At 41.2% G+C, this 27,804-nt stretch overlaps 1 protein-coding gene across 1 annotated transcript in view; it reads right to left on the bottom strand.

Annotated features, from left to right (window-relative positions):
* The window catches only part of NPAS2 (neuronal PAS domain protein 2), a 64,498-nt gene extending 41,294 nt beyond the window's left edge, over nt 1-23,204 (bottom strand). The window contains exon 1 of the mRNA XM_034431282.3: nt 22,077-23,204. Within this exon, the coding sequence (XP_034287173.1) occupies nt 22,077-22,387 (311 nt within the window). The 5' untranslated portion in view covers nt 22,388-23,204. The remainder of the gene's footprint in view (nt 1-22,076) is intronic.
* Between the last annotated feature and the right edge of the window lie 4,600 nt (nt 23,205-27,804).

Here is a 27,804-nt window from a genome sequence, read left to right as displayed (position 1 = left end):
ATTTGTTGAAAACGGATGTTGGCTTAACTGAACGTCCCTTTTCTGGGCGCTGCGACCACTATCCATGGCTGGGATCTTCCCTCAGATCTTGACATTAACTGAGTGAGAGCTGATTAAACTCTCCCTGACTAGCCACGCCTCCAATCCCATGCTCCTCCATTCTATCACGAAGGCGCAGCAAGGCACAACAGTGAAAGCTAACTGGCAAGTCAAAAAGGAAACTGTCCTCCAATCCGGAACACAGGCAGGCAGTCTTCAAATCAGAATGTAAAACACCCGAAAAAAACAAAACAGGGGGCGAATGGGTAGTGGTCACAGCGCCCAGAAAAGGGACATTCAGGTAAGCCAATGTCCGTTTTCCTGAGCGCTGCTCCCACTATCCATGGCTGGAATATACCCATGCTCAATCCCTAGGGCGGGAGACTGACTGCCTCCGAACCCCGGTCTAAATGGACGCTCTGTAGTACTCGCCGACCAAAGGAGGCGTCAGCCGAGGAGTAAGAGTCTATCCTATAGTGGCGAATGAACTGCGAAACCGAAGACCACGTCGCAGCACTGCAGATGTCCACTACGGAAGCTTGTGTCGCCCATGCCGCAGAAGTGGCCACTCTACAGGTGGAGTGTAGTACAATGTGTCCTGGGAGCGGCTTCGCTGACAACTCATATGCCAATGAGATACATGCCTTGATCCACCTGCCCACTGTGGCCGATGATATCTTCTGGCCCATGGAGGCCAGGTGGAACGAGACTAGAAGAGCCTCTGTACGACGAAAGGTGGCGTCCTGCGAATGTACGTTCGAAGTGCCGGTCTGACATCCAGCTTGTGCCAGCATCTCTCTATAGCGTTCCATGGGGACGGGCAGAAGTCCTGCAAGGTGAGTTCCTGTGCCCGATGAAAAAGGGAATTCACCTTGGGGATGAACGTAGGATCAAGTCTCAGAATCACCACACTGTCTTGAAACATACACAGGTCCTCCCGGACTGATAAGGCCGCGAGTTCCGACACCCTCCTGGCGGAGGTGATGGCTAAAAGAAATGCCACCTTAAGTGACAAGTGTTTCAGCGAAACAGCAGCTAAAGGTTCGAAGGGTGGTGAGGTCAGGGCCTGTAAAACAAGAGGGAGGTCCCAGGTCGGGTAATGGTGAACTTGGGGTGGACACAAGTTCGTAGCACCATGAAGGAACCTCCTGATAAGCGGATGGTGAGCCAGAGAAGCATAAGGAGGGCAAGCAAGTACTGTGGACAAAGCTGCCGTCTGACATTGTAACATCGCAGGGGCTAGCCCCTTATCTAGTCCCGTCTGCAGAAATTCCAAAACCTCCTCGACCTTCGCCGAAGTAGGGTCCACATGCCTTGAAGCCCCCCAAGCAAAAAAGGTCCTCCAGGAAGCCTCATAAATTCAACAAGTGGATGGTCACCTAGCCGCTTGTATAGTTCCAACGACGCCGTCTGACAAATGAGCCTTCTTCAGGATGACCCGTTCAAATGCCAGACGGCCAACTGGAGCCACTGGGGCTCCGGATGACAAACGGCCCCCTGGCGCAGTGATATCCGGTGTGACGGGATTACCCAAGGCTGGACAACTGAGAGTGCAATGAGATTGGTGTACCACGCTCTGTGGGGCCAATTGGGAGCCACCAGGATCAGGTCAGCTTTCTCTGACAGCAATTTCCGGATGACACTAGTCAGTAGAGGAATGGACGGGAATGCGTATAGGAGTCCGCTGGGCCACCGACATCGAAGGGCATCGCGATCCTCTGCCGAGGGGTCCGGATACTGGGACACAAAACACGGCAACTGTGTATTCTGCCGAGTGGCGAACAAGTCTATCTCCGGTTTCCCGAAACGGGAGCAAATTTCTTGAAAGAGCCGAGGATGCAACTGCTACTCCACCGGGTCGATCCACTCCCGGCTGAGCCAGTTGGCCCGTACATTGTCCACCCCTGAAATGTGATCCACTCGTATCGAGAGCAGGTGACGCTCCGCCCAGTTGAAGAGACTTTCTGTTTCGAACATTAGGGCTCTGGATCTCGTGCCCCCTTCCCTGTTTATGAGCGCCTTGGCCGCTGTATTGTCTGTGAGGACTAGGATGTGGCGGCCCTCCACCGACCTCCGGAAATGAAGAAGGGCAAACCTGACTGCACGCAGTTCGAGCAGGTTTATGCTGCTCTGACCTTCTGTGAGCGACCACTGACCCTGCGCCACCAGGTTGCAGAGGTGTGCTCCCCAGCCCTGGAGGCTGGCGTTGGATGTTAAGGTAAGTCTCTCCGACTCTAGGAAGTCGCAGCCCTTGAGAAGTGCCAGAGACGTCCACCAATCCAGGGATAGACGAACCTGAGGACGTAAGTACACCCGGTGACTCAAGGAGGACTGGCCCGACCGCTGGAACGGGAGGAGGAACCACTGCAACGCTTTGAGTGTCTGCATGCCCACGGAACAATGTTGTAGCAAGACACCATTTTCCCGAGCAGTTGTGCTAGGTGGATCAATGGAACCCTCTCCAGGATACGTACTTGTCGAATCAAGTCAATGATGCTCTGAACTCTGTCCGGGGACAGGAACACTTGACCCCTGACTGAGTCTATTAATGCCCCGAGATGTATGAGTCTTGTGGCGGGAACCAGGTGGCTCTTCTCGAAATTTATCGAGAACCCATGGCGTTGGAAGGACTCCAGAACAAAACTCCTGTCATGTGATGCCTGATCGTGAGACGATGATAGGATCAGAACATCGTCGAGATAGCACATTATTCACACCAGCAGGGGCCGTAACGTGGCCGCCACCACCGCCACCAGCTTCGTGAAAGTGCGGGGGACGGAGGAGAGGCCAAATGGCATAGCCCAATACTGGAAGTGCTTCCCGGCGTATTCGAATCTCAGATACCATCTGTGAGCCGGGGGCACCAGGACATGCAGGTAAGCTTCTCGTAAGTCCACCAACTGAAGGAACTCCCTCTTTCGCACTCCCGCCAGTATTGACCGGAGAGAGTGTATTTTGAATCTGCGGTAACGAACCGACAGATTCAAGAGTTTTAAATTCAGGCTTCCCCTCCAGCCTCCTGAATTTTTGGGCACTAGAAAGAGTGTCGAGTAAAAGCCCGACCTGTGTTGATCCGTAGGCACCGGTTCTATAGCTTTGATATGAAGCAGGTGGGCAATCTCCTGTAACATGAGCTGGTGACGATCGGGGGAGGTTGGCACCTGACCAGGCACAAAGCAACTCGGCGGAAGCCCACAAATTCGACAGAGAGACCGGACGAAATGGTGCGCCGCACCCAGGAGTCCGAAGTCGAATGGGCCCATTGGCGATGGAAAAGTTGAAGTCGCCTATCGATGGGACCCGCTAACAGCGAGTCATTTGCCCCTGCGGGACTGCTTGTAGTTGGAGCCACGAAAAGGCCGCTTAGCTTGTTGTTGGAATCTGCCTCGGTCATGAAAGGAGTCTCTCCCTTGTGAGCGGTCACTCCCAGAGAAGGAGGATCTGCGGGAGAAGGACCCGCCTGAGCCAGGAAAGGACCGAAATGGCTGACGCTGGCTATATGGCATGTAACGCCTTTCTGAACGGCGGTAGGAAGACGGAAGCACCTTCCGTTTGTCTCTGTCCTCTATTAGTAGTGGCTCCAAGGCCGCCCCAAACAGGTTGGGGGCCTTGTACGACGCAGATGCTAGCCTCCATTTTGTTTTAAGATCTGCCTTCCAATGGCGCAGCCAGAACAAACGCCTGGAGGAGACTATGGATGCTAGGGCACAGGAAGCAAACTTCACCGAATTCCACGACGCATCAGCAGAGTACTCGGTGGCTGCGACAATCTTATTTATATCCTGATGTGGTCTTGTCTCCTCCGGTGGAAGACGTTGTTGAAGTTGCTTCAGCCATATAAGGGAGGCTCTATTAAAGAAAGAAGTTGCAGTAGCAACTGATCGCCCAAGTCACCGCCTGGTGCGATTTGTGAAAGGCCAGTTCCGCCCTACGGTCCTCCGCCTTCAGACCGTCCAGAGAGTCTTTCGAAACAACGGAATTGGAGGACAGAGACGCGACTGGAACATCAACCATCGGAAGGGCCAAGAGGTCCTCAAGGTCCGGAGCCGCACAATATAGTTTTTTGTCAAGTGTACTGGGCGAGGTTAACGAACCAGGTTGACCCCAAGGGGCTTGCAGCACGTCCAGGAACAGCCGGGGGCACGGAATGACATCTTTGTCCGGCTTGGAGGAGTGAAACAGAGCGTCGTGGGGTCCAGTGGTAGCAGAGGCACCCGACGAGTCAACCCCCGGGGCGCCCAAATTGGTAGTAAGTCGAGCCTTGTGCAGAAGTGACTTAAACATGGACGGGCAGAACAATCCCGTAAAGGCTGGGTTGTCCGGAGGAAAGTCGTCATCATCCGAAAATTCAATGTCCTCAGGGTATTCCTCACCCTGGTCTGAGTCAGCCTGAGGGCAAGAGGTCCCCTTCCGTGCGGCATGCAACGAGGAAGCTGGCTGAGGCTGTTGGGTGGGCTGCCCCGCCAAGGATTGCAGTGGAAGTTGTGTCGCTTGAGGAAGACCAGCTGCTAAGAAGGATGAAAAGGCAGACGAAAGGATAGCCTGCAGATCCAGCGGAGCTGTAGGAGAGGGCCCGTCCGGACCACGGAGGCCAGCAGAAGTTGGTGTAAACGTGGCCTCCGGCAACTTGTAGGGAGGCCTATGTGAAGAGGCCAAACCCACTCCCGACACGTCTGGCAAAGATTGGGATTCCCCTTGGAAAGCCATAGTGGCTGGGCAGGCTGCGTGGCCTCCTGTAGGCCATGGTCAGGTGAAGAGGCCAGAGACTCAGAAGAAAGCGTGATTCCGGCTGCAGAAGTTGAGGCAGCACGTTGAGGGGCATTGGTGTCTAGGCCCACTTCGGCCATAGCCGCACATCGTGCCTTGTCCCATTGACGCTCGAGGGTGTTGTGACGGCGTTGGGCATCCTTGTCAAGGCCCCTGGGCGCTTTGGACTTATGGGATTTGCGGCTGGAGACCTCAGACCGCTTCCCCGAAGACTTCTTAGCCCGCTTAGATGGCCTATGTGATGGGCTCAGTTCAGGCTCAAGGTCGGACAACAATGAAGAGTCCGCCATGCCACCTTTCAGACTCAGAGTCCGACAAAGGGAGGGGCTTCTATTATTAATTATTTTTTTTAATAGGAAATGAACTATTTACAGTAATTGTCCACACTTATGACCCAGTGCGTGTCGGCCGCCAGGCAGATGAAACTCACAAAATATCGTTGCTAAAAGGAACAATGTCCACAATTTAGCGCACAGGCGGAAGGGTAACAAAAGTCCAGATGTCCTTCCCCACGTCCACTAGTTGGGGAAGGGCCCAGGAAGCACCGGTGTTACGCGCCCAATAATCGCCTGCAGGGCCTGATGGTGAACGCCGCCTTAGAAAGGTGCCCGCTATGGAAATGACAGGCAAAATGGCGGGCGTCCTGAGATCTCTTCAAAATGACGTCTGCTGCACAGCAGCAACAGAAAGGTCAAGCACTCGGCCCCGCGCCGACAAACAATCAGACAAGGCGCGATCGAAATGGTGCCGGTCACCTCACCACGTCCACGATGTCGGCTGCAGGAAGGGATCCATATCGGAGGGTGCACCGCAGTAGTGACGCCCCTCTGAAGCCGGCGAAGGCAACTCCTGATGATTTGAAATTGGCAGCAAGCCTGCCCGCTTTAACCGTCGCCTCCGGCTCAATGAAATAATCAATGGAGTGCGCACCGCCAAGGTGACGCAACCCCGGAGCCACTGATGATGGAAGTAAGAGCAATGGCGATAGCGGCAAGCCTGCATGCCCAGCCCACGCTCGTGGCTAATGAGAGGGAGCCGGATCCGCCCGGAAGAGTCGGAATCCGGCAGCTGCGATCTTCTGAGGCGCGGGCAGCCCGGAGCCCCAGACACACCACGCGCAACCAGCAGCCCAGCTACCTGCAGCTTAACCGTGAAAGGAATAATCAAAAATAAAGGAAAATCTAAACAAAGAAAAAGAGACCTAGGGAGAGAAATTTTAAAATAAATTCAATTTTCCACAGCTCTGAAATTCACATCAGTTCTTGTCAGTAACTGAGTGATAGACAGGAGGAGCATGGGATTGGAGGCGTGGCTAGTCAGGGAGAGTTTAATCAGCTCTCACTCAGTTAATGTCAAGATCTGAGGGAAGATCCCAGCCATGGATAGTGGGAGCAGCGCTCAGGAAAATGGAATATTTCATTCATTACTCCACAGATCAATAGACTTCAAGACATAAAGATGTATTTCTCATTTTCAAAGACATACACATATTATTTTAAAAATCAATTTAATTAAAAACTGAGTGGTTTTGTTCTATGCAACAAGTCATTAGCTTCCCTAAAGCTAACTATCATTATCTGATCATGGAAGTTCTGAGATGACATCAAAGTCCTGTTATGCCAGTGCCTTGATGCAATTCCCAAGTAAACATGAAGCCACAGTTGCCTGCTTTTTGTTTAGATTACAAAATATGCCTGGAGCTACTACACATTATATAAGCCAGGACTAAATTATGCAAATTTAATGTAACAAACCTACAATAATTCTTTTCTTAAAATGAATACTCTCACTTCCAGGATCATTCATTAAACTAAATGCAACATAAATAAATATAGCACACATGCTATTTTGTACTTTTTATGACATAAAAGCTTGCTGTAAAGCACACTACAGGAACTACTATTACTGTATATTTGCAAATACCACTGGGATTTTGCTGATAAGTTATGAAAAATTCTATACAATTATCACATGTGTGATTGCAGCAAATTTTGGCTACTTATAACAGTATACAATAAATCAATTTGAACAACTGTCCATGGTAAAAAGCAAATAATCATAAGAACAATGAAAACAGTACAATACTAAATTAATATATCACAGTACAACATTATTAGTCTTATAACAACACACAATCTACACACAGCAAGTTGATATGGGAGCCAGTCTGGTGTAGTGCTTAAGGCACCAGGTCAGAAAGCAGGAAACTGTGAGTTCAAGTCCTACCGTAACCATGAAAGCCATCTGTGTGACTTTGGGCCAGACACTCTCTCAGCCCAACCTACCTTACAGGGTTGTTGTTATGGGGAATGTAGAAGGAGGAAGGTGTGTTGGATATCTGTTAGATATCCACTGTAAGGTACCTATACAGTTTTGGTTAAATTTTTCTGGGTATTTTTTTATCCCATAGGAGGCCAGTTTCAGAGATTTTAAGTTTGTTGATTTGATTGGACTGAATAGGACTCGGCTGAACTAGAATTTCCATCACTAAGCAAAATGAAAATAAGTATGATGTCCCATGACTGGGCCACTTAGTGACAGATATTCTATATTCTAGAAATCCCTGGTTACTGTTGTTAAGCAAATGATGAAAATTGTTATGTGAAGTCCTCACATGACTGTGACTTCCTAATGGTTTCCTCATTAAATTGCTTGCAGAAAGCCAGCAAGGAAGGTTGCAAATCTTGATTTCATGGCACTGCAATGGTTAGAAATCCGGGTTGGTTATTAAGTATTAAGATCATGGTGTATGACCATGGGAATCCTGCAACAGACTGGACTTTGAAGACCAGCTATAAGTACCACTGTAAATTTGATCACTTAAGAAGCGGTCATTAACCTAGGACCACCTGTACTTGAACAGGATTTGGAGTAAACTTTGCTCTCTGACTGTCTGTCAATCTCTCTCTTCAACATTTAACAACATAAAGTTTGGCATTACTTTATGTTACACTTAACATGTATTCTTATTTGATTTGTAGGATAGACCCTGATCTCAGGCATTTCCCAAACAGAATTATTTATATTACACGATTAAGGTACTTCTGGGCAGCACCACTCCAGGAGAAGGAAGATTCATCCAAGAAGAAGCATACAGAATTTAGCCTTTCTTTCTGTTATACACCATTTGTATCAGAAATAAAGTTATTTATTTTATTTTATTTAAGCCTTATATGTAGACGCCCATCTCACAGCTTTGTGACTTTGAAAGACATATAAAAATATCATTCATCATGCCACTCCTTAATGGATTCCATGTTACAATCAATTTCATCCTTCTCATCTAAATAATCAACACAATGTGTGTCACTGCAGGATTGTCACACACTGGCCTTTTTTCTGGTTTCCCAAGAAGATAACAGCATCGGTAGAATTTTGTGTTTCACCCAATATCCTGTTTCTGGTAGCCTGTATTCAGCAACAATCATTTGACAGGAAAATATTATTTGATATTTATGAACCCAGAAAAATCACCAATATTTAAAAGATCACAATTAGAAATATTCAAAATTAGACACTCCTTCATAATCACATTTGCACCAAGCAACACCCTCCCATAATCTAGATTTCTGAATTGCTTCGGCAGCAGCAATCAATTCCTTCCAGGGTGGACAAATATTGTAGGCAAAAATGTCCCTTCCTAAACAAAGAACTGTGTGTTCACTGACTGACATCAGTGATAAACAGGAAAACATTTTTTAATAGAAGTCAAATAGTAATTATGTATTTTTCTTCATATCTTGCTTCCAGAAAGCGTAGCACAGTAAGGATATTTTCCCACTTCAGGTTTGACCAATGTATTACCATGACAACAATACAATGACTGAAGTTGTAGCTACTGTATTACACTTTTTAAAAAATGAACTCATCTTCTTCGAAAAGCTTCCAATTCTCTAAACAGAAGACTATTTAGTTTGTAATAGTAATTGGTAAGTAATTAATATTTTATTTTACTGTTTACAATTGACCAGTCAAAGCGGCAGAAAATTATAATACAGTGAACAATAGAACAAATAAAATATATAGGAAATAATCAGAAGAGAAGGTGTGAGGTTCATGAAATATTCAAAACATGTCACCAGGCTGTGACCTATAATTAAAACTGTTGCAGAGTAAGGTAAAATACTGCTTATTAGGTATATTTAAAATGGTCCATAAAATGTAGTAAAACAAATGTAATAAAATGTAACAAAATAAAATTATATATACTTTATATTACAGAAGGAACAAAATGGGACATTTAACAGTCTAAGTGGTGCCCTGGATTTGGCAGGGGTTCCCATGTGTCAAATAATGAGATTATTTTTTTGTAGCTGCAACACAAAATCCAGCTATTGAATGAATAACATTAATACAAGATTTCTCAAAAGTGTGGCCAAAGGTCCTTCGCAATGGTCCACAAAATCTAAATTATTTCCCAGTGTATTTTGAAAAGTAATTCAGTACAGGTAGCTCTGGATTTATGGCCAAAATTGGGTCCAGAATTTCCATTGCTAATCAAGGCAGTTGTAAAGTAAATCATGCCTGATTTTATTGTCCTTTTTTGCCACGGTTCTTAAGTAAATCACTGCAGTTGTTAAGGAATCATGCAGTCCTTAGGTGAACCTGGCTTCTCCCACTGATTTTTGCTTGTTAGAAGCTGGTTGGGAAAGTTGCAAATGGTGAACACATGAGCCAAAATACTGCAACCATCATAAATACATGTTGGTTGCCAAGCATTTGAATTTTGATCATGTGACTATGGGGATGTTCCGATGGTTGTAAGTGCGAGGACTGATTGTAGGCTAGACTTTGAGTAGGTTAGACGGACTAGGCTGTGTTATTTCTGTGAGTCATATAATATATGTGGGTATATGCATAATTTTGTATTTATTTTGTCATGTTTATGTAGTGTATATTGGAGGAGGTGACCCTTTGAGAGCTGTATGCAATGAAATTTCATTTTAATGTATGCCAATTAATGTACATTTAGAGTAACAATAAAGTTACTCTAAGTCAATTGCTGGAGAGCTACAGGGGCAGAGACTTTTCAAATAAGGGATCTCATAGTATCTATCCAAAATAAGTACAAGGGAATAACTCCATGACTCCACTTGAGATAGACAAGTAGATGTGCTTCTCATCTCACAGTTGCATGAAAGGTTATGCCTAAATAGTGAAAGGTCTGGATTATATATTTTGTAGTCATTGATTGACTAATTTATGCTCTTTTACTTTCCTAGTAAGGGTTACAGCTTTTGTTTTCTTGTAATTAATTAACTAGCAGTATCTAGTTTTCACAATAGTGTGTGAGTTCTTTTAAGACTCTTCTCAGCCCTATGACAGAACAAAGAGGATGACTGTATCATCGGCATCAAGAAAGATTGGAATATGCCTCTTGGCCAATGGATGAACCCACGTTAAAATATGAGATCACTGAATTTATATAAAAATTAAAAAATGGTGGGACTAGAGAAATAAATCAATTAATGACCTTCACACTGCATCTAACTCCCGGCAGATGTTACTGTAAAAATATAATTAGGTAAAAAAAGTCTTATGTTGATAGTGGTAGCCAACAATTTCTTCCATTGAATTTCTCTTAAACTAAACTGATTTGAAATCTGAAAAGTATGAGTAATTAATATTCAGGTCTCACTATTTCCGTGATCTGATAAGAAATGTTAGAACTAAATTATTTTGACACAAAGCTGGAGATCAAACAAGGGAGTCTTATTTGTCTCATTCTTTTTCAAACTTTTATTCACTGCAGATCACTTTTATTTTGTTTCTTACTGTACATTTTTCAGCCTGGAGGTCCCATGATGAAACTGGGCACTGGAAGTTGAATGCAGAAGCTTTTAAAGTTCATTCAGATAAAAAAAAAATTTAATAAACACAATCCAAGTGACTAACAACCTACCATTTCCCAGTGTATGATACAGGTAGTATTCCTATACCATACAACCTGTTACTTAGCAACAGTTCAAAGTTACAACAGACCCCCAAAAGGTACTTTCACACCAGATTCAAAGTTCTGACAGCCACACACACCCAGTCATGTAATTGCATTTTCAGCATTCAGGCTACATTTACAGCCATTGGAAAAAATGTATTCACGTAACCACAATTTACAATGTTTTTTGCTGGAAAACCAGCATTTATTTCTGATTTCTGGCAAAAAACACAAATTGTGGAGAATTTGCTTAAAAATTGCCATGTTCACTTAACAACTGCTGCAAAAAAGAACATAAAATTGGGTTGGTCATATGATGACCAACTTAATGACCAGCATGACTTATGACTGCAATTCTGAGCTCAATTACAGTTGTAAATTGAGGACTACCTATGTAGGAGACAGAAATAAGGCAATGTGATAAGTTAAGACTAAAACCACAAAAGCCTGAAACACCAAGTCATGTACCTTTTTTCCATCAAAGAATACCGTAGTCCTGAGGCAACATTCTGGCATTTTCAATTCTACCTCAAAGTGAGTACCAAGATAAAATTCAACACCCATTATGTGTATTATTGATTTTAAATAACTTGTACTACATGAGATATAAATGGGTGGGAAAACTATAGTTGACTGATACAGCACATGTTTGAATATAAAATGTTCAAAGGGGCACAGGATGGAAAGGGGCACAGGATGGAAAGTAGGATAGGAAGTTGCTGATTAGGAAGTTGCTTTACAACAGTGTTAGGAAGTTGCTGATTAGGAAGTTGCTTTACAACAGTGTAAGTAGAAGTGAGCTAGATGGATTAATAATCTCACTACAAATTGTGTACAAGGCAGCATCCACACTCCTAGCATAATAGCTACCTAATCCATGCTTGTTTTGTACTGGTTGCACATTATATACCTGTACCTCTTCATATAGTCACACCATTACAACATGGGTTCCAAAGAGGTGGATTTTAGGAATCATACCAATTGCATGAATACTAATGGAGTCATAATCCACCCATTGTGGAAGGTGCTCTGAAGTAAGTAAACATCTTTAATAGCGTACCTTATCATTGAAAACAATCATGTGAAATTACTTCTATTTCCTGTTTTGAACAACAGCTTTTCTTTCTCATTTAAAAAGAAAAATCAATACACAAACAGAGACTGGACATACATGAATATTCTTTCTCATTATGTTGTATGTAAATTTAGGTAGCTTATGAAACTGCAATTAGTGTCCACACAATTGATTTTTGTTAAATATTTATTAAAAATGATCCCATGATCCTCACCTGTCTTCTATGATCTACCCATTTCTTTCCTGAGTAATAATTATGAGCAGTGGTCATCTGTATACACTGGGGTGTGTTTTTCTTTATCCTTGAAATTCCAGAATTTCAGATCTATAAAGATTCCTAGTTGCCATTTCCCTATCTGAACCTTATCATGTTTTAAGATAATGAAAGAAGCCTTCCTAACAGTATTTGTACAGCTCTTTAGTAACAATGAAAGAAACCCTTATTTCCATGGAGATATTTTTCCATTGAGATCAACTAAAGCAGATTAATACACAAAGGACATTAATTAATCTGTCCTAAATTGTTAATGGGTCAAACACTTTGATTACACAAGAAATGTTATTTTTAAAATAAATAAATAAATAAATGTTTGCTTCCTTGCTATTAAATCTCTCACACTGGACAAGCACACAGCTTCTGGAAAAGTTCCCTTCTGTTTTGAAACCAAGTATAGCTAGTCCTCAACTTACAGCAGGTGGTTTAATGACTGTTCAAAGTTAAAGTCACTGAAAAAGTGTCTCATGACCGTCTTCCACACTTACGACCATTGCAGCATCCCCATCATCATATGATCATAATTCAGATGCTTGGAAACTGACTCATATTTTATGACAGTTGCAGTATCCCAGAGTGGTGTTACAATCGTTTGCAACCTTCTGAGAAGCAAAGTCAATGGGGAAGCCAGTTCACTTAACCCCGTTACCAACTTAATAACTGCACTTATTCACTTAACAACTGTGGCAAGAAAAGTCATAAAATGGGGCAAAACTCACTTAACAAATGTCTCACTTAGCAACAGAAATTTTAGGCTCAATCGTGGTCGTAACTCGAGGACTACCAATATACAGAGGTGAATCATGGAGTTAGTTAAAAAGTTAAAAATAAAACTTATTTTTAAAATTAAAAAAACTTTATTTTTATTTTATAATAAAAAGGAAAATAAGAAATAAGTAAAATAAGAATAAAATAAAAAAGTTACTTTCAAATTTTGAAAAATGCATGTATGTGAAACATCAGGTGAGACAACTGCATCTTTGGAGTTTGTACTTCTGTTCCAGGTCTTTCTTGAACTCATCTCTGCCTAAACACATGATTCCCATTAATGTATGTATGAGCTAATAAGTAAAATATGAAGATGTTGTGTAGATGTATCATTGTTTACCGAATTAGATTAATATCACCTTTCCTTCAGGAGTTTGAAGCAGTTTATTGGAGCTTCCTCCTCTTATTTTTTTTCCACAATAGCAATCCTGTGGTTGAACTGAGATACAGTGACTGATCTATAGAAGTGCCTACTTTAAATAAAATCTGTCTAGAAGCTGACATTAAGATTGCAAATGGAATACAGAAACAGTCAACCTCTGAAAACTGACTGAAATAATCTGAGCTGCTTCACGTTAATGTTATCCCTTTTAGGTTGGCTCTATGTTATAAGAGATTGTTTGAATAAAATATTAATCTGTATGTTTAAAGAGTGATAAGAAATAATATATTTGCTATAATAAAATGAAGAAATAATATAATTCCTGTGGGCTCCATTAATAATATGTAGTCGTGCAGAATAGATGTGTAGTTAGATCCTCAATAACTTTTTATATTGGTCTTTCCATGCTTCAGGATCTATATTTTGATTCATTGCAACCCAGCATGCTTTCTCTGATTAGAAAAATAAATAAAAAATATCTCTACAGAACTTGAATTGATTTACAGAGAGAACCATTCAAGCTATATTCTGTCCCTAAAAATGAAATAAAGGTAATTTCTTTTGAAATTGACAAATGAATACTCTAGGGTTGAGTTATCAGACTGAATGCTTTAAATGCAGATCAAAACTTGAAACACTGAAATAAGGAACCTTTCAGGCCTTTTACATTACAGAAATATTAAATGGTAGGTGTATATTTTGTATTGTTACTCACATAGTCAGCTAGATGTTTAGACTAGATGTGGCATTTTTATCCACCTATTGCATCCCATTAGTTATCATTGCAGGATGTTCCAAGTAAAGCAACCACTTGCAATTCACTGATGGTAATTTTATCAGTGTTAATGATGTTCCAGTGGTATTCCAGATGATTGCACCCAAGGTGCCTATTACTATTGGTACTATTTTTGCTTTATTTTGCTACAGTTATATTTTTATTTTGTATTTTATGATTTTTCCCCCCAGTACTTTCTCTTCTATTCTGCTGTCTCCAGTATTGCCATGTTCGCTGTTCAGATTTTTTTGTCTTTCTTATTGACAATTGCTGTGGGTGTTATATGGCAGGTGTTTCTTTGAATTACAAAGCACTTCATTTTCTGTTATTTTGCCTGTTTTTGGGTCCCAACAGTTCTTGCTTACAGGCAAATGTATTTTTCAAATGAATTGAGAGACTTGTAATTAAACCATCTTCAAAGTGGGCACTGTTGGTGTCAGATTTATATCCCAAAATTACAATTAAATTCTTTATATTGTCAACTACTTATGCAGTAGCCTTAGTGGTTTGATAACTTTCTGCACTTGGTTGCATCTCTGGATTCCTCATCTTCTTTCAATTACTTGAGTAATTTGTTCGTTTTGCTCCTCTTTCGTGACATCTTTGGAATATAATTGATTTATAAAGTGAACTGTTGTTTTTAAATACTCCTCCAAAATAATTTTTGCAATCTCCATCTGGCTTAGATATCTTTGATATTGCTTCATCTTCTGTTTTTCTGTTCCCTCTTGTGGTCAAAGAATACATATTTTTGTAGATCAGCTGCTATCTCTTGGCCAATCAAAACCCATTAAAATTGGAAGATTTTAGCCAACCACAACAAACAATCCTAAATTGCAAATTATAACTAAAAATCTCAAATAGAGGTGGCAAATTCATGAAAATAACAAAATAAAACCATAACTTTTCAAATCTTTACATTTTCCCATCAATATTAAAAAAGAAAAAAAATAGTCCACAGTTCTTTATTTTAGCTTAGCTCCAGCAACCCTTCTCCTCTTCATTCAATAACAATGCCCCAAAATAATGCAGATCTTCAAAAGAAGTATGACTGTCAGTTTTATGATTGAAAAGAATCTCTTTTAGCTAAGTAAAGATAATAATTGAGTAGTGAAAGCCATGACCTACTGTCCATTTGAAAACTAAATTCCAAAATGGCTATTTTTTCAACAACAAAATGACTCCAGTCCATCTCCCATCTTATGGTCAACTCACCCAGCTACTTTGGAGCATTGCTCCAGAGACTCCTTGCAGACCAACACTGTATGGAGGATATTGAAGGATTATTCCAGGACTCCCTATAATCCAGGAGTCATATAAACTCAGTGTCACTGCGTTCTTTTATTTACCAGCTGAGCTCTCATTTCTGGACTATCAGACTTTCCGTAGCTTGCCAAGAATTGTTATCAGTAAGCTAAACTGCGCATGTACTCCACCCACATTCCTTCACACACTTTCCTTTCTTCTCTTGCCAAGAAAAGTCCGACTGCTGAGAAGCAGCCGGCACGAACTTTATACAAAATGTAACTAATTAGATCAATTAGATGTTTTATTTTCTTTACAGAAAGTAAAGTTTTTCTGAGTTTTCTTAGAAGATATATCTTCGGGGTTTTGTTTTCTTAAAGTATGCTGGCAAGAAAAAGTCTCGATCCACTCCTCTTAATCAAGGTGCGATTATCCCAAAAGCAGAATGGGATTAATCAGCGCCCTGACACTCAGTTCCTTGTTTGTAAATTCAAAAAGTTTAAATCTGGAAAGAGTTTTCTGAACTGGTCAGTTTGGAACTGAACCGGAAGTCCAAGCAAATGCTATTTCTTGCAGATATTCCAAAGCACCATTGTTGCTCATTGTCATGGTATTGTTTGTAGCCAGCCTGTGCAATTATTACTATGATTATGGTTCATTGCATAGTCAGTGAGATATTTAGACTGGATTTGGAATTTTATCCACCTATTGACACCTTCGCAAGGATCTGCAATAGACAAATATTGTTGTTTGATGGTATTAAAGGTATTACCACAAGATGTAAGCTGTTCCAAGTAAAGCTACCTTTCACAATTGATTGGTGGTGATTTACTATTACATAAACAAAATTGTGAAATCACAGCTACTAGTTTTTTAACTGCTGTTAGCCTTCATACACATCAAGTTCTTCCCAACAAAGTAGGATGTCATAACGTATCAGCATATATGTGCTGATCTAAAGTGTGGCCTTTTGTAATTGACATATGGAAATGTTGCCAATGTGCATATTTTCTAAATGCCATCTAATATTTTTTGTTATGGCACCCAGTGTGCTGATAACAACTGGGACCACCACACCTGGTTTATGCTCTAATCTTTCAATTTTGATTTTCAAATCTTGACACTTTATGATCTTCTTCAATTATTTGTCTTCTATTCTACTATTTCCTGGAATTGCCACATCTTCTACCCATACTTTCTTATTCTCAACAAAAACTGTAATGTACAAATAAATTCACAATGTAGGACTGGTAGAAATTTAATAATTTAAGTCCAAACCAAGGACCTAAAAATTATTAAGGTAGCATGTAAGAATATAGACAGGTCCAAGCAGGGTAGCTTTTTTGAAAAATTAGGATGTTCAGGAGTGATAATTCAATATTTTGAGATATTGAGGAAATACCTTAAATATTGCTTTGAGGGATCTAACCACAATTGCTATACAATGGATTTATATTTTCATAAATATTCAGCTTCAACCTGCGAGTACCAGTATTTTGGGGGTTTTTTCCAATTTTTTTCCTCAATCCTAGTATCACCCAGTAGAGCAACAACAATTAACCAGACTTTGTTTTCAATTATTCTTATATCAGGCATGTTTTGAACAAGATGCCAGTTCTGTTTGAATCTTAAAGGTCCTGATCATTTTCCAAAACATTTTCAATTTGATGATCCCAGTAGTTTTTCCTACCTTCAAAGCCAAACCACTGGCAATGTTTCTAGTGAATAATTCTGGCAGTTCTGTCATGATGATGCTTGTAATCAGCTTGTGAAATTTTACTATAGCCACTCTTCAAATAATCAATTGTTTCATCTGTTCTACTACAAAGGCAACATTTGCTGTTGTTTGTCATAGTTTGAATTTTCATCTTCATGCAATTAATTAGCAAAGCTTTTTCTTGAGTTACTATAATAAAAGCTTCAATTTCTTTCTTTAACACTTCTCATCTTAAGCAATTCCATGTTGGGGTTTTATTGGCTTTCTTTCTATATCTTTCAAGTATTGACTAAATATTGGCTTGTTCTTCCAATTAACGAATCAGTTTTCAGTTGTTTCTTTTCTATATTCAGCCTTTGCCTTTCCCGTTTCAAGAGCCTTTCTTGAGTGACTTCTTCAATAAAAGTTTTTGGCTTTTTTAATGTAGTCATTCAGACCATTCTTTTCTTCCTCCATAGGTTGTTTCTCCTATAAGCTCTAGGCAAATAGAGATGATCAATATCAATTTTTGGTTGCAAAGCATGGTGCATTTTGATTAGTTTTCTCCTCTTCCAATCCACATTATTAAGTTTCATCTTGATCCATTCCTGCTGCATCTGGAATAATAGGGACTGCTCAAGTATTAACTGGTTTAATGATGTTTCCATCTTTGGAAATATCATTAGCTTTGATTTCAAAATTTTCTAAACTCTGAATATTTGGTAGAAATATTTTCCTTGATTTTATTATTATTGTCCTGTACTCCAAATATATGTAAAGGTAAAGGTTTCTCTGTCCAGTTGTTTCCAACTCTAGGGGTTGATTTCTTAGCCAAGGAAGCCAGCAAGACATTTCCGTGGTAATGTAGCCAACATAACCAAAGTGTAGCCAAAGTGCACAAAACACACTTTTATCTTCCCACTAAAGTGGTATCTATTTATCTACTTGCATTTGCATGCATTCAAATTGCTAGGTGTGCAGGAGCTGGGACAAGAATGGAGTCTTACCCCGTTGCATAGCACTCAGATCTCAAACCCGGACTGTCAGCTTTCCAGCTAACAAGCTCAGCATCTTTAACCAATGAACTATTGCATCACCTACTCCAAATAGGGAGCCTGGATAGCTCTGCAGACAAGGCAGGTAATTTAACACCAGCTGTCTGCAATTAAAGTAAGTTCGAATCTTGCCAGGCTCAAGGTTGACTCAGCCTTCCATCCTTTCTAAGGTAGGTAAATTGAGGACTCAGTTTGTGGGGGCAATAAGCTGACTTTGTATAAAATATACAAAAGTATGAAGGCTATTGCTTAACGCACTGTAAGCCACCCTGAGTCTCCGGAGAAGGGCAGCATATAAATCAAATTATATATATATATATATATATATATATATATATATATATATATATATATATATATATATATATATATATGACACCAAATATAAAACCTATACTGCATGCTGCTGAAATAAATTGTTTCCTCTAAAATCTATTTCTATCCTTTGAGAAGAAAGTACCAGTGAGTTCAGTGAAGCTTTGTACTAGTAGTAGGGTTAGAGGTTTTACAGTGCAAATCTATGCAGGTCTAGTCAAAAGTAAATTGACTCATTAAATTTCATGGGTTATACTTTGGAAAAGTGTTCAAGGGTTACAGCTTAAGCAATTGCATTTTGCAGACTGACTTTAGATACACTACATAAAATAAGACCTTATTTATAATATTATATTGCAAATATTTCAATATATACATATTGCAGAATTGTAATATGCTATATTATCTTTCTTATAAAGGTAATTTACCTTTAAAGACATTAATATACTATTTATATCATGTAAATACATATTATTTGAGCCATTTGTGAAACTTAATTTTTCATAAACAAATATATAGGCCAACTGATTGTTTATCAGAAGTGATGAGACTTGAACTTAAAGCTAGAGGTTTCTACGTTGGGAAATGTAATTTTAATATCTCTTAACATAAATTAAAAACCACAGAATACAGCGAGCAGAACATGTGAGCAGAACATGCTATTCCCTCATAAAGAAGACAACACTATTTAAATCAGTGTTTTTCAAAGCAAAGCTGGCTGAGGAACTCTGGGAGTTGAAGTCCACAAGTCTTAAAGTTGCCAAGGTTGGAGACCCCTGCTCTAGCCATCAAAGTATCTCTTCCGGTCTGAACAACAAATAATGATCTGATACCATAGATGCCCTTAGTTGATTCAGTTTTAGATCTTGATCCTATTCATGGAAAACTTCTGAAATGAATCAAAAAAGGATGCCATCATTATACAAAAAGATGCTGAGCAAATAGAAACAGTTCAGAGAAGGCAAACAAAGACAGTAAGGTGCCTGATGTCAAATCCTATGAACAGCAAGTAAAGGAACTTGGTATGTTAGTTTAAAGAAGAGAATGACAAGAAGAGACATGATAACACACTTCTGACACATGAAAGGATATCACAGGAAAGAGAGAACTGATTTATTTTCTGACATCTGAAGGTAAGACAAAAACCAATGGAAGGAAGTTTAATAGTGAAAAATCCAAACTTGAATCAAGTTCAAGATATCAGAGTTTCCTAACTGTGACAATTCTTAAGTAATGGAACAGGCTGCCTCCTGAAATTGTGGTGCTCTATCACTGGAGATTTTCAAGAAAAGACTAGCCAGCCATTTGCCCAATATGGTATGAGGATTCCTGATCAGGAGATTGACCTAGAAGATCTCCAAGTTCTCTTTCAACCCTATGATTATAAGAGAATATTGGTAGTTCACCTTCATGTTATTCATAACATTGGCACAGAATTTATGATAACTATAACAAAAACAAATGCTTAAATGTATATTTGGACAGTAAGTCCACAAAATCTTTCTCTTAGAAAGAGATGCAATCAGGGGTGGGTTCTACTTACCTTTACTACCGGTTTGCAACATGAGTGCGTGTGCGCATGTGCAGATCGTCAATTATGATGTCTGGCTGGGTGGGCGGAGCCTCCCAATGCTTTTACTACTGGTCCTAAAGAACCGGACAAAACTGGGAGCAACCCACCACTGGATGCAATGAATCAGAAACACTACCTATTATCTAATGCCATAGTTCGAGCGACTGACATATAGATACAACTAATAGTTGGTTGTCTCAATTTCTGCAAAACACTTCTGCAACTAGAAGTACAGATTTCCTCTATAAAAGTGTGCCAAATATGCTTCAAAGCACTTGGGAGAGCATTAGAAAGGATTTGACGTATGCAGGGAAAGAGAAGAGCAAAGGTAGGTCAGTCCTATTGTGTAAGATAAAGTTTATTCATGAAATACTGGATTTAGCCTGGTATGTATGGGCATTTTTCTTTCAGAAATGTTATCCAAAACAAAAAATTAAGGCTTAAAGGTAAAGTTTCAACAGTTCAACGAGTATCTTATCAGTTTTTCAAATCTATGCTACTACTTTAATTCCAGTAAACATGATGGATAATGTCAGTAATACATTTATTCTATTTTAACAGTTAATACTTGGAATATCTTGCCTGTAATTAAAAAAATGTCTACTTTTATTAGCCTTTTTTAGAAACTTATTCATGAAATACTGGATTTAGCCTGGTATGTATGGGCATTTTTCTTTCAGAAATGTTATCCAAAACAAAAAATTAAGGCTTAAAGGTAAAGTTTCAACAGTTCAACAACGAGTATCTTATCAGTTTTTCAAATCTATGCTACTACTTTAATTCCAGTAAACATGATGGATAATGTCAGTAATACATTTATTCTATTTTAACAGTTAATACTTGGAATATCTTGCCTGTAATTAAAAAAATGTCTACTTTTATTAGCCTTTTTTAGAAACTTATTCCTTATTTTTTTTATTTTTTTATTTTTTTATTTATTTTTTGCTTTAATTTATATGCCGCCCTTCTCTGGAGACTCAGGGCGGCTTACAATGCATTAAGCAATAGCCTTCATACTTTTGTATATTTATACAAAGTCAGCTTATTGCCCCCACAATTTGGGTCCTCATTTCACCTACTTTTGAAAGGATGGAAGGCTGAGTCAACCTTGAGCCTGGTGAGATTTGAACTTGCAGTAATTGTAAGCAGCAGATGTTAATAACAGTGCTTTAGTCCACTGTACTACAGGCTCTTCCTGTAGTACAGTATATTTGTTACTATGAAAAGAAAGGAAAGTTTACTTGACCGTAATGGCACTCCTGAATCAGCTATAGCTTTCAAGTATTATATTGTTCCTATTTGATTGAATTTGCCTTCAGAACATTGGTGGTCACAAAGGCTAAAAGAGGAAGTTCTTTATTCCCACTTTATCTCTGACCCAAATTCTCCATTATAATAATAATAACCGTACTGGTCTGCATTACATGGCTGCTGTGGTGGATATAATGCATCAGAAACACTAGATAACTACTGGCGAATACTGGATTTGCAAAAACAAAAAAATACAGAGAGATCTTTTTGAAAGCCCAGCAGCATATTAAGCACATCAAGACTTACAGCCTAAAGCTACAGCTAGCTTTTTTATTACCATCTTTTTAAAGAGTTACATTTAAATTGTAATGTGCAATCCAAAACTGGCATTAGCCTTGCATTAAAGAACAGCATGGGGGGAAAAAAAGCTATGAACTAAAGAGTAACTCAAATTAGCAATTCAGTTAATTTTCAATCTCTACACTTATTGGTTCGAGTTTTGCACATAGAATAGAACATAGAACAAATAGAACATAGAATCACTGGGCTAGAAGAGTCCTCAGAGCTCTTCTAGTCCAACCCTTTGCTCAAGGCAAGTGACCTTACACCACCCTGGTCAAATGAGTCAACAATACTGTGGTTCCTTATGCATCCTCCAGGATCTAGCTATCAACATCCTATTATTTCTGAGCTAACAGTCAAAGGCAATCTCCAAATTAGAACAATTCTTGGTCCACTCTGCAGGGGAGATGCAATGGGAAGGCGGTCGACCGCGGGCATCCGGGATGGCGGTGTACCCCGTAATTGTCCGGTGACAGAGCGCCCCCCAATGCTTATGATCGGGAAAGGTGGACCAAAGGTCCCGGGAGCCGCCGGGGCGTCTATTTATCTGTGTCACTGTGCCAAGCGCCGCCTGCGCGGCTTACCTGAGGTGCCCGTGCCGGGAGGAGAGGTGGGCGCGTGTGCCCAGGAGGCGCCAAACGCCGCTGCTGCTGCCGCTGCTGCTGCTATCCGCGGTGGCGACCTGGGTGCGCGGGCTGTCCTTCCCGCCGCTCTCGAGTTTGATTCGGCCACTGTCCCCTGAGCTTCTGCGGCTCTTTCCCTCTTGCCAAAGGCCGGGTAAATGCTCTCTGGCGCACGCCAATGCGTCGGGGAAATGAGGCTCCGGCGCTTTTTTGAACCCGGACTTGTTGGTGGAGCTGTCGCCGCGGCTACTTCTGCTCCCGCTGTTTCTCATGGTGTGAAGGGACGCCGCATGCCGGGCTCCGGCTTCCTCCCAGCGCCGGCAGCGCAGTCCCGTGAGGGACGGAAAGAGAAGCTCGGGAGAGACGCGCAAACGGCCGCGAGCCTCCCGAGGAGAACGCTGGACACCGGAGGGTGGCGGTGGCGCCCGCTGCTGCTGCTGCTGCTGCTGCCGGTAACGCAGGCTTCTCGGAGAGCATTAAGTTGCAGGCGCACCGATTCCAGCAGCCGCGTTTTGCCTTGAAACTTGCTGTCCCGGCGACCCGAAGGGGACATTCTCCCAGCAGCGTCTCAGGCGCTCCCACCCTTAGCCGGGAGGGAGTAAGGACGGCTGGGCGCAGTTTGGCGCCTCCCGGCTCTCCTCAGATCATCGGGGGGCCTCGCGCGCCTGCTCGCTCGCGTGGCCTGCGTGCTTCCAGCGGGAATGGGAAGCGCCGGGGATCTTAATGTAGTAAGGCGGGGGAGGCTGGAGCGGGAGGTTCCCCGGTGCTCGCCGCTGTTTGGGAGAAAATCAGCCGGAATCTCTAGCCTGAGACGAGTGAGAGCCGCGGGGCAAGACGCAAGCGATGAAATGGGTCACCGCGGGCATCAAAAGCGCCGTCGGATCGCCTCCCACTGTCCGGGAACCAACCAACCAAATAAATAAATAAAGTAGGCTTCGCTTCCTTGAGCGGCAAGAGAGAAAGTTGCCGAGGGTTGGCGGCTGAAGGAGGGCTCCCGCCCGACGGTGCCTTCCCGCTTCTCTTGTTTTTGTACAAGTGCAGGAAATGCTCCACTGACCTACATATTTTCCCAAACATCCGTGACCTCCCCCGGGAGGAGGAGAAAAGGGAGGATCCAAAAAGAAAGTGTCTTTGGGTTCGAGGATGACGGCTTCGAGCGAAGACAAAATCCTGGATAATGCAAATAGGGCGTGTGGGGGGGTGTTTTCTTTTCAATGCTGAGTACAAGAGGAAGTCAAACAGGTATCTGTGATTTGTATAAAAGGCTCCTGATGCTCTGACCAGGAGGACGCGCAGGAATTTAACACGCTATTTGCGAGTTTTGCATCAGAAAGTCATCCAGGTCATGGTTGTCCCAAAAGATGCTTTTTCCCCCCACAAGAGACAACTAGACTTTCTGGTTTTCCTTTGAAGAGGTTAGGCTCACCCAAGAAGCTTCTTCATCTCTGAAGAAGCTGAAGAAAATTCTTGGATGAGAAGAGAAAACGTCTTCAAAAAACTCCACAGAAAGTCCAGTTGCCTCTTGAAAAAAAGCAGAAAGGGCTGCTGGCTTTGAGAAGTTTAGATGTCTGTAGGAGCCTCCTTTGAAATGTTGCAAACTTTTTCAGATGGACTAACCAATTTATCTGTTTGTCCTTCCAGATTATGACCCTGCAAAAATGAATCGGGTTTTGAATTTTTTTTTTAAATTCAAAAATCAGGTTTCATTTTTTAAAAAACTTCAGATTCTGGACTTCCTGTTAAACTTCCAGGGATAAGTTTCCTAATTTTGGTAACAAGTTTCAAGATAAACTACATTTCTTTGCTGTTAGACAACTAGTACACTCACAAAATATAATTATAATAGGTTCAGCTCATCTTTGGGATTAAAAGTGCTATGTTTTTTTTAAAATGAATCAACAAAACTAATTTGAGAAGTTTTTAAACAAACCCCTACAATTGCTGCATTCAAATTATGTGACAGTTTTAATACTAAAAACTTGGTTAAAATGTTTTATTATTATTGAAATACAATATCCCCACAATTTTTTCATATTCATATCCAGCAAGTAAAAAAGATAGTGAGAAATAAAGACAGCAAAAGCAAAGGGAGCAAGCTACAAAATATGCATAATTTGAAGAGAAATAATTAAAAATAAAATACCAGTAACTGTAACATTTGGACTAATTGCTTTTAGATTTCATTCTAGTATCATGCATTCTAATGTTCTTTATAAAAGGTGTGGTCACTAAATTCCAGTATTAGAAAGGGAGTTTACAAGATCTTTACTTTTTTACAAGATATAATTTCCCTCAGGTATCATGGTTTGCCTAGAAGTAAGATTAGTTGAATTTTACATTAAGCTCCAGGAAATATGATCAGCCTCAACATTACAGACCAAGTGTACAGACCAAGCAGTGATGGCTAACCATTTTGCCATCGCGTGCCAGGAGAGGGGGGGGGGCGGGGGAGGTTTGTGTGCGCGCATGCCCACACCCATATTTCTATGCGCCCTGCCCTGCACATGCACGCGCAACCACCCCTCCCTTCCCGCTTCTGGCATGCGATGGCCCAGGAGGCCCGTTTTTCTTTCTTACCTGGCTCCAGATCCTCTCTATGCATCTACAGAGGGCGAAAACAGCCTTTCCCATTCCCTTGGAGGCCCTCCGGAGGCCTGAAAGAGCCCATTTCCCAATTCCCGGTGGGACACGAATGATATTTTTTGCTGTCCTCAGCCTCCAGAGACTCCTAGAGAGGCCTTCCCCACCCAACCCAGGTCCTCCGGAGGCAGGAAACAGCCTGTTTTCCTACTTCTGGTGGGCCCAGAAGGCCCGAAAATCAGATGGCCGGCGCGCGCATGCGCGCCAGAGCTGAGCTGGTGTGCCCACTGATATGGCTACACGTGCCATAGGTTCGCCATCATGGGTCTAAAGTGTATAAGCTAAAGTCAGCTGCAAGAGTTGCTTGAAAATGCAACCATCTACCTGAAGTACAGGTAGTCCTCAACTTACAACAGTTCATTTAGTGACTGTTGAAGTTACAACGGCACTGAAAATAGTGGCTTATGACCATTTGTCACACTTATGACCATTGCAGCATCTCAGTGGTCATGTGATTTACATTCAGATGCTTGACAACTGACTCATATTGATGACGGTTGCAGTGTTCAGGAATCATTTTGTGACCTTCTGACAAGCAAAGTCAATGGAGAACCCAGTTCTCTATTCCTTTAACAATCATGTTACTAATGTAATAACTGAAGTGTTTCACTTAACAAATATGAAAAGAAAAGTTGTAAAATGGGACAAATTCACTTAACAATTTTTTCACTTAACACACATTTTCAGCTCAATTGTGGTTGTAAATTGAGGACTATCTGTATACTAAGAATATTTAGTGTGGTACTAGAAGTAACCTCCAATCCAATTAAGTTATTGGATAGTTAAAGACATAGTTGAGTAAACATTGCAAGAAAAGCAGGTATCACGACTGCTGGTGCTACGGTTATGATGCCATAGTCCTGCATTACTCATATATAATACCGGTAGGTAACAAGTAAACAATGAGTACTTATTATGCCTATAACCACACCACCTCCACCACGATTCTGCAACACACCAACTCAGGTTTCCTCAAGGAAAAGTAAGAATCAATGAAAGTATTTATTTTAGCAGTTGCATTTTGAAAAACAGAAGGGCTGACAGAATCAGAGCAGGATTATGCAAAGAAGAAATATTTGAATTCCTCATCTCTGTGCTTGTCATCACCAGCACTTCCTCTTCCAAGTCAATTGCACTCAGAGGTGGGAGAGGGAGACATTAGCTGCTGGGGTTAAATACCTGCCTCTTCTTTCTCCTTCATGCATCATGATGGCTGCCAAACACTGCTAAAATATATGTGTAATTTATCAAATCTAATCACACATTGAAATAAACTGGTTTTCATACACACGCACCCCACATATCCTATACCAGTGATGGCTAACCTTTTTGCTGTTGCGTGCCAAAAGCGGGGTGAGGGTGGGGGGGGTCACCCACATGCGTACCCACACCCATAATTCAATGCGCCCCGCCCCCGCACATGTGCGCGCAACCCCCTGCGCTCCCCCTACTTTTGACACGTGATGGCACAGTGGGCTCAGTAGGCCTGTTTTTTTGCCCTCCCCAGGCTCCAGAGGCTTTCTAGAAGCCTGGGGAGGGTGAAAACGGCTTTCCCCACCCCCTTGGAGGCCCTCCAGAGGCTGGAAACAGCCTGTTTCCTGACTTCCGGTGGGCCCGGAAGGCCTGAAAATCAGTTGGCTGGTGCGCACATGCGCACTGGAGCCGAACTAGGGCAACACTCGTGTGCCCACAGATATGGCTCCGCGTGCCACCTGTGGCATGCGTGCCATAGCTTCGCTATCATGGTCCTATATTGTTAATATAAATATTTTTATTTATATTATTTAGTGTGTGTGCGGGGGTGTATACTTTGTTTTTGACAAATCTTTGTTCCCTGATGGTAACGAGATCCCTTTCTAAACACAAACAAACCTGCTACTTGACAATCTGTTTTAGAACCCTGCAGAGTACAAACATCAAACTGACTGTTCTGTATTCTCTTGCAACTTCTTTCTTCTTCTGTTTGAATGTTGGGAATTTGTTGCTATTGTCCAGTTTTTCATTATATCACTAGTGTTTCAAAAAAAGTTCCACTACTTCTCCAGCAGCCTGGCATCTGATTCACCTGTCCCTACAGACTTTGACATTTCACTTAAGGTTATTTTTCATTTATCATCCTTGAAGTGTGTTAATATCCTTTCCTCAGAAATATTAGAAATAGCTCTCTGTCTCATAAAGAATATATTAAGTAGTTTTTCTTTCTCCTTACTTCTCTGCACAGTAAATTAACAGTGATATACTGAAATATTTTACTTTAGACATACCCTCCAAATTTTCTTACTACATATATTTTGAAAGCATTAAATCAGACTTATCTCTGAATTTCGGCCTTTTTGATTCTACCTCTATAGGTTTTAGTTATCCTTTAGACTCCTTTGTTATTAGTTTCTATTTGTTTCCTATACTGCATATCTTCTTTTCACTTCTCAGCTTGTTTGGGAATTATTCTTATCTATCCATTAGGGTGTCTTACAGTTATTCCAATTTTTCCTTCATGGGGTAATAGTGTTTGGATTTGTTATTTCAAGATGCCATTTTTGGGATCTCCCTTCTCTTGTTTATTATTTAGGATTTTGAGTCATATGAGGTTGTTTGTTTTTTTAGCCCAATATTTCCAGTATGGTTATTCTCCATTAAAAAGGGTGGAGACGGAGGGAAAATGCATCCACAAATTCTTCATAAGAGGGCTTTATGTGATTCTTGGTTGCACAAAGATGTTCGTAGCCTACTCAAGCAGGTAAGATTCCTATAGTTCAGAATTTATGAGTTTCATCTGAAAATGGAGATGAAAACCTGCCCAACAGGAATTTCTATATAGTTTTAACTGGTGTACTTCTTGAATTATAAAATAGTTTGCTACATACGTTTAGGATTTAAATGTGTGTGTTTGTGTATGTGTTTCTCCTGACTCAAAAGTATAATTAAATATATATTCTCGGGAACACTGAATTCAGTGGGATTTAATTCTAATTAGATGCATATACAATTAGTGGTTGAATTATTTATTATTAAGTTTAGCAAGGGGAGCTGTTTACTTTAAAAACCTTCC

Source organism: Pantherophis guttatus, chromosome 5 (genome assembly GCF_059756535.1).
Source record: "Pantherophis guttatus breed Tessera chromosome 5, ASM5975653v1, whole genome shotgun sequence".
Classification (NCBI taxonomy): domain Eukaryota; kingdom Metazoa; phylum Chordata; class Lepidosauria; order Squamata; family Colubridae; genus Pantherophis; species Pantherophis guttatus.
The sequence above is the reverse complement of the archived record's forward strand: the minus strand, read 5'-3'. Positions and strand labels throughout refer to the sequence as shown.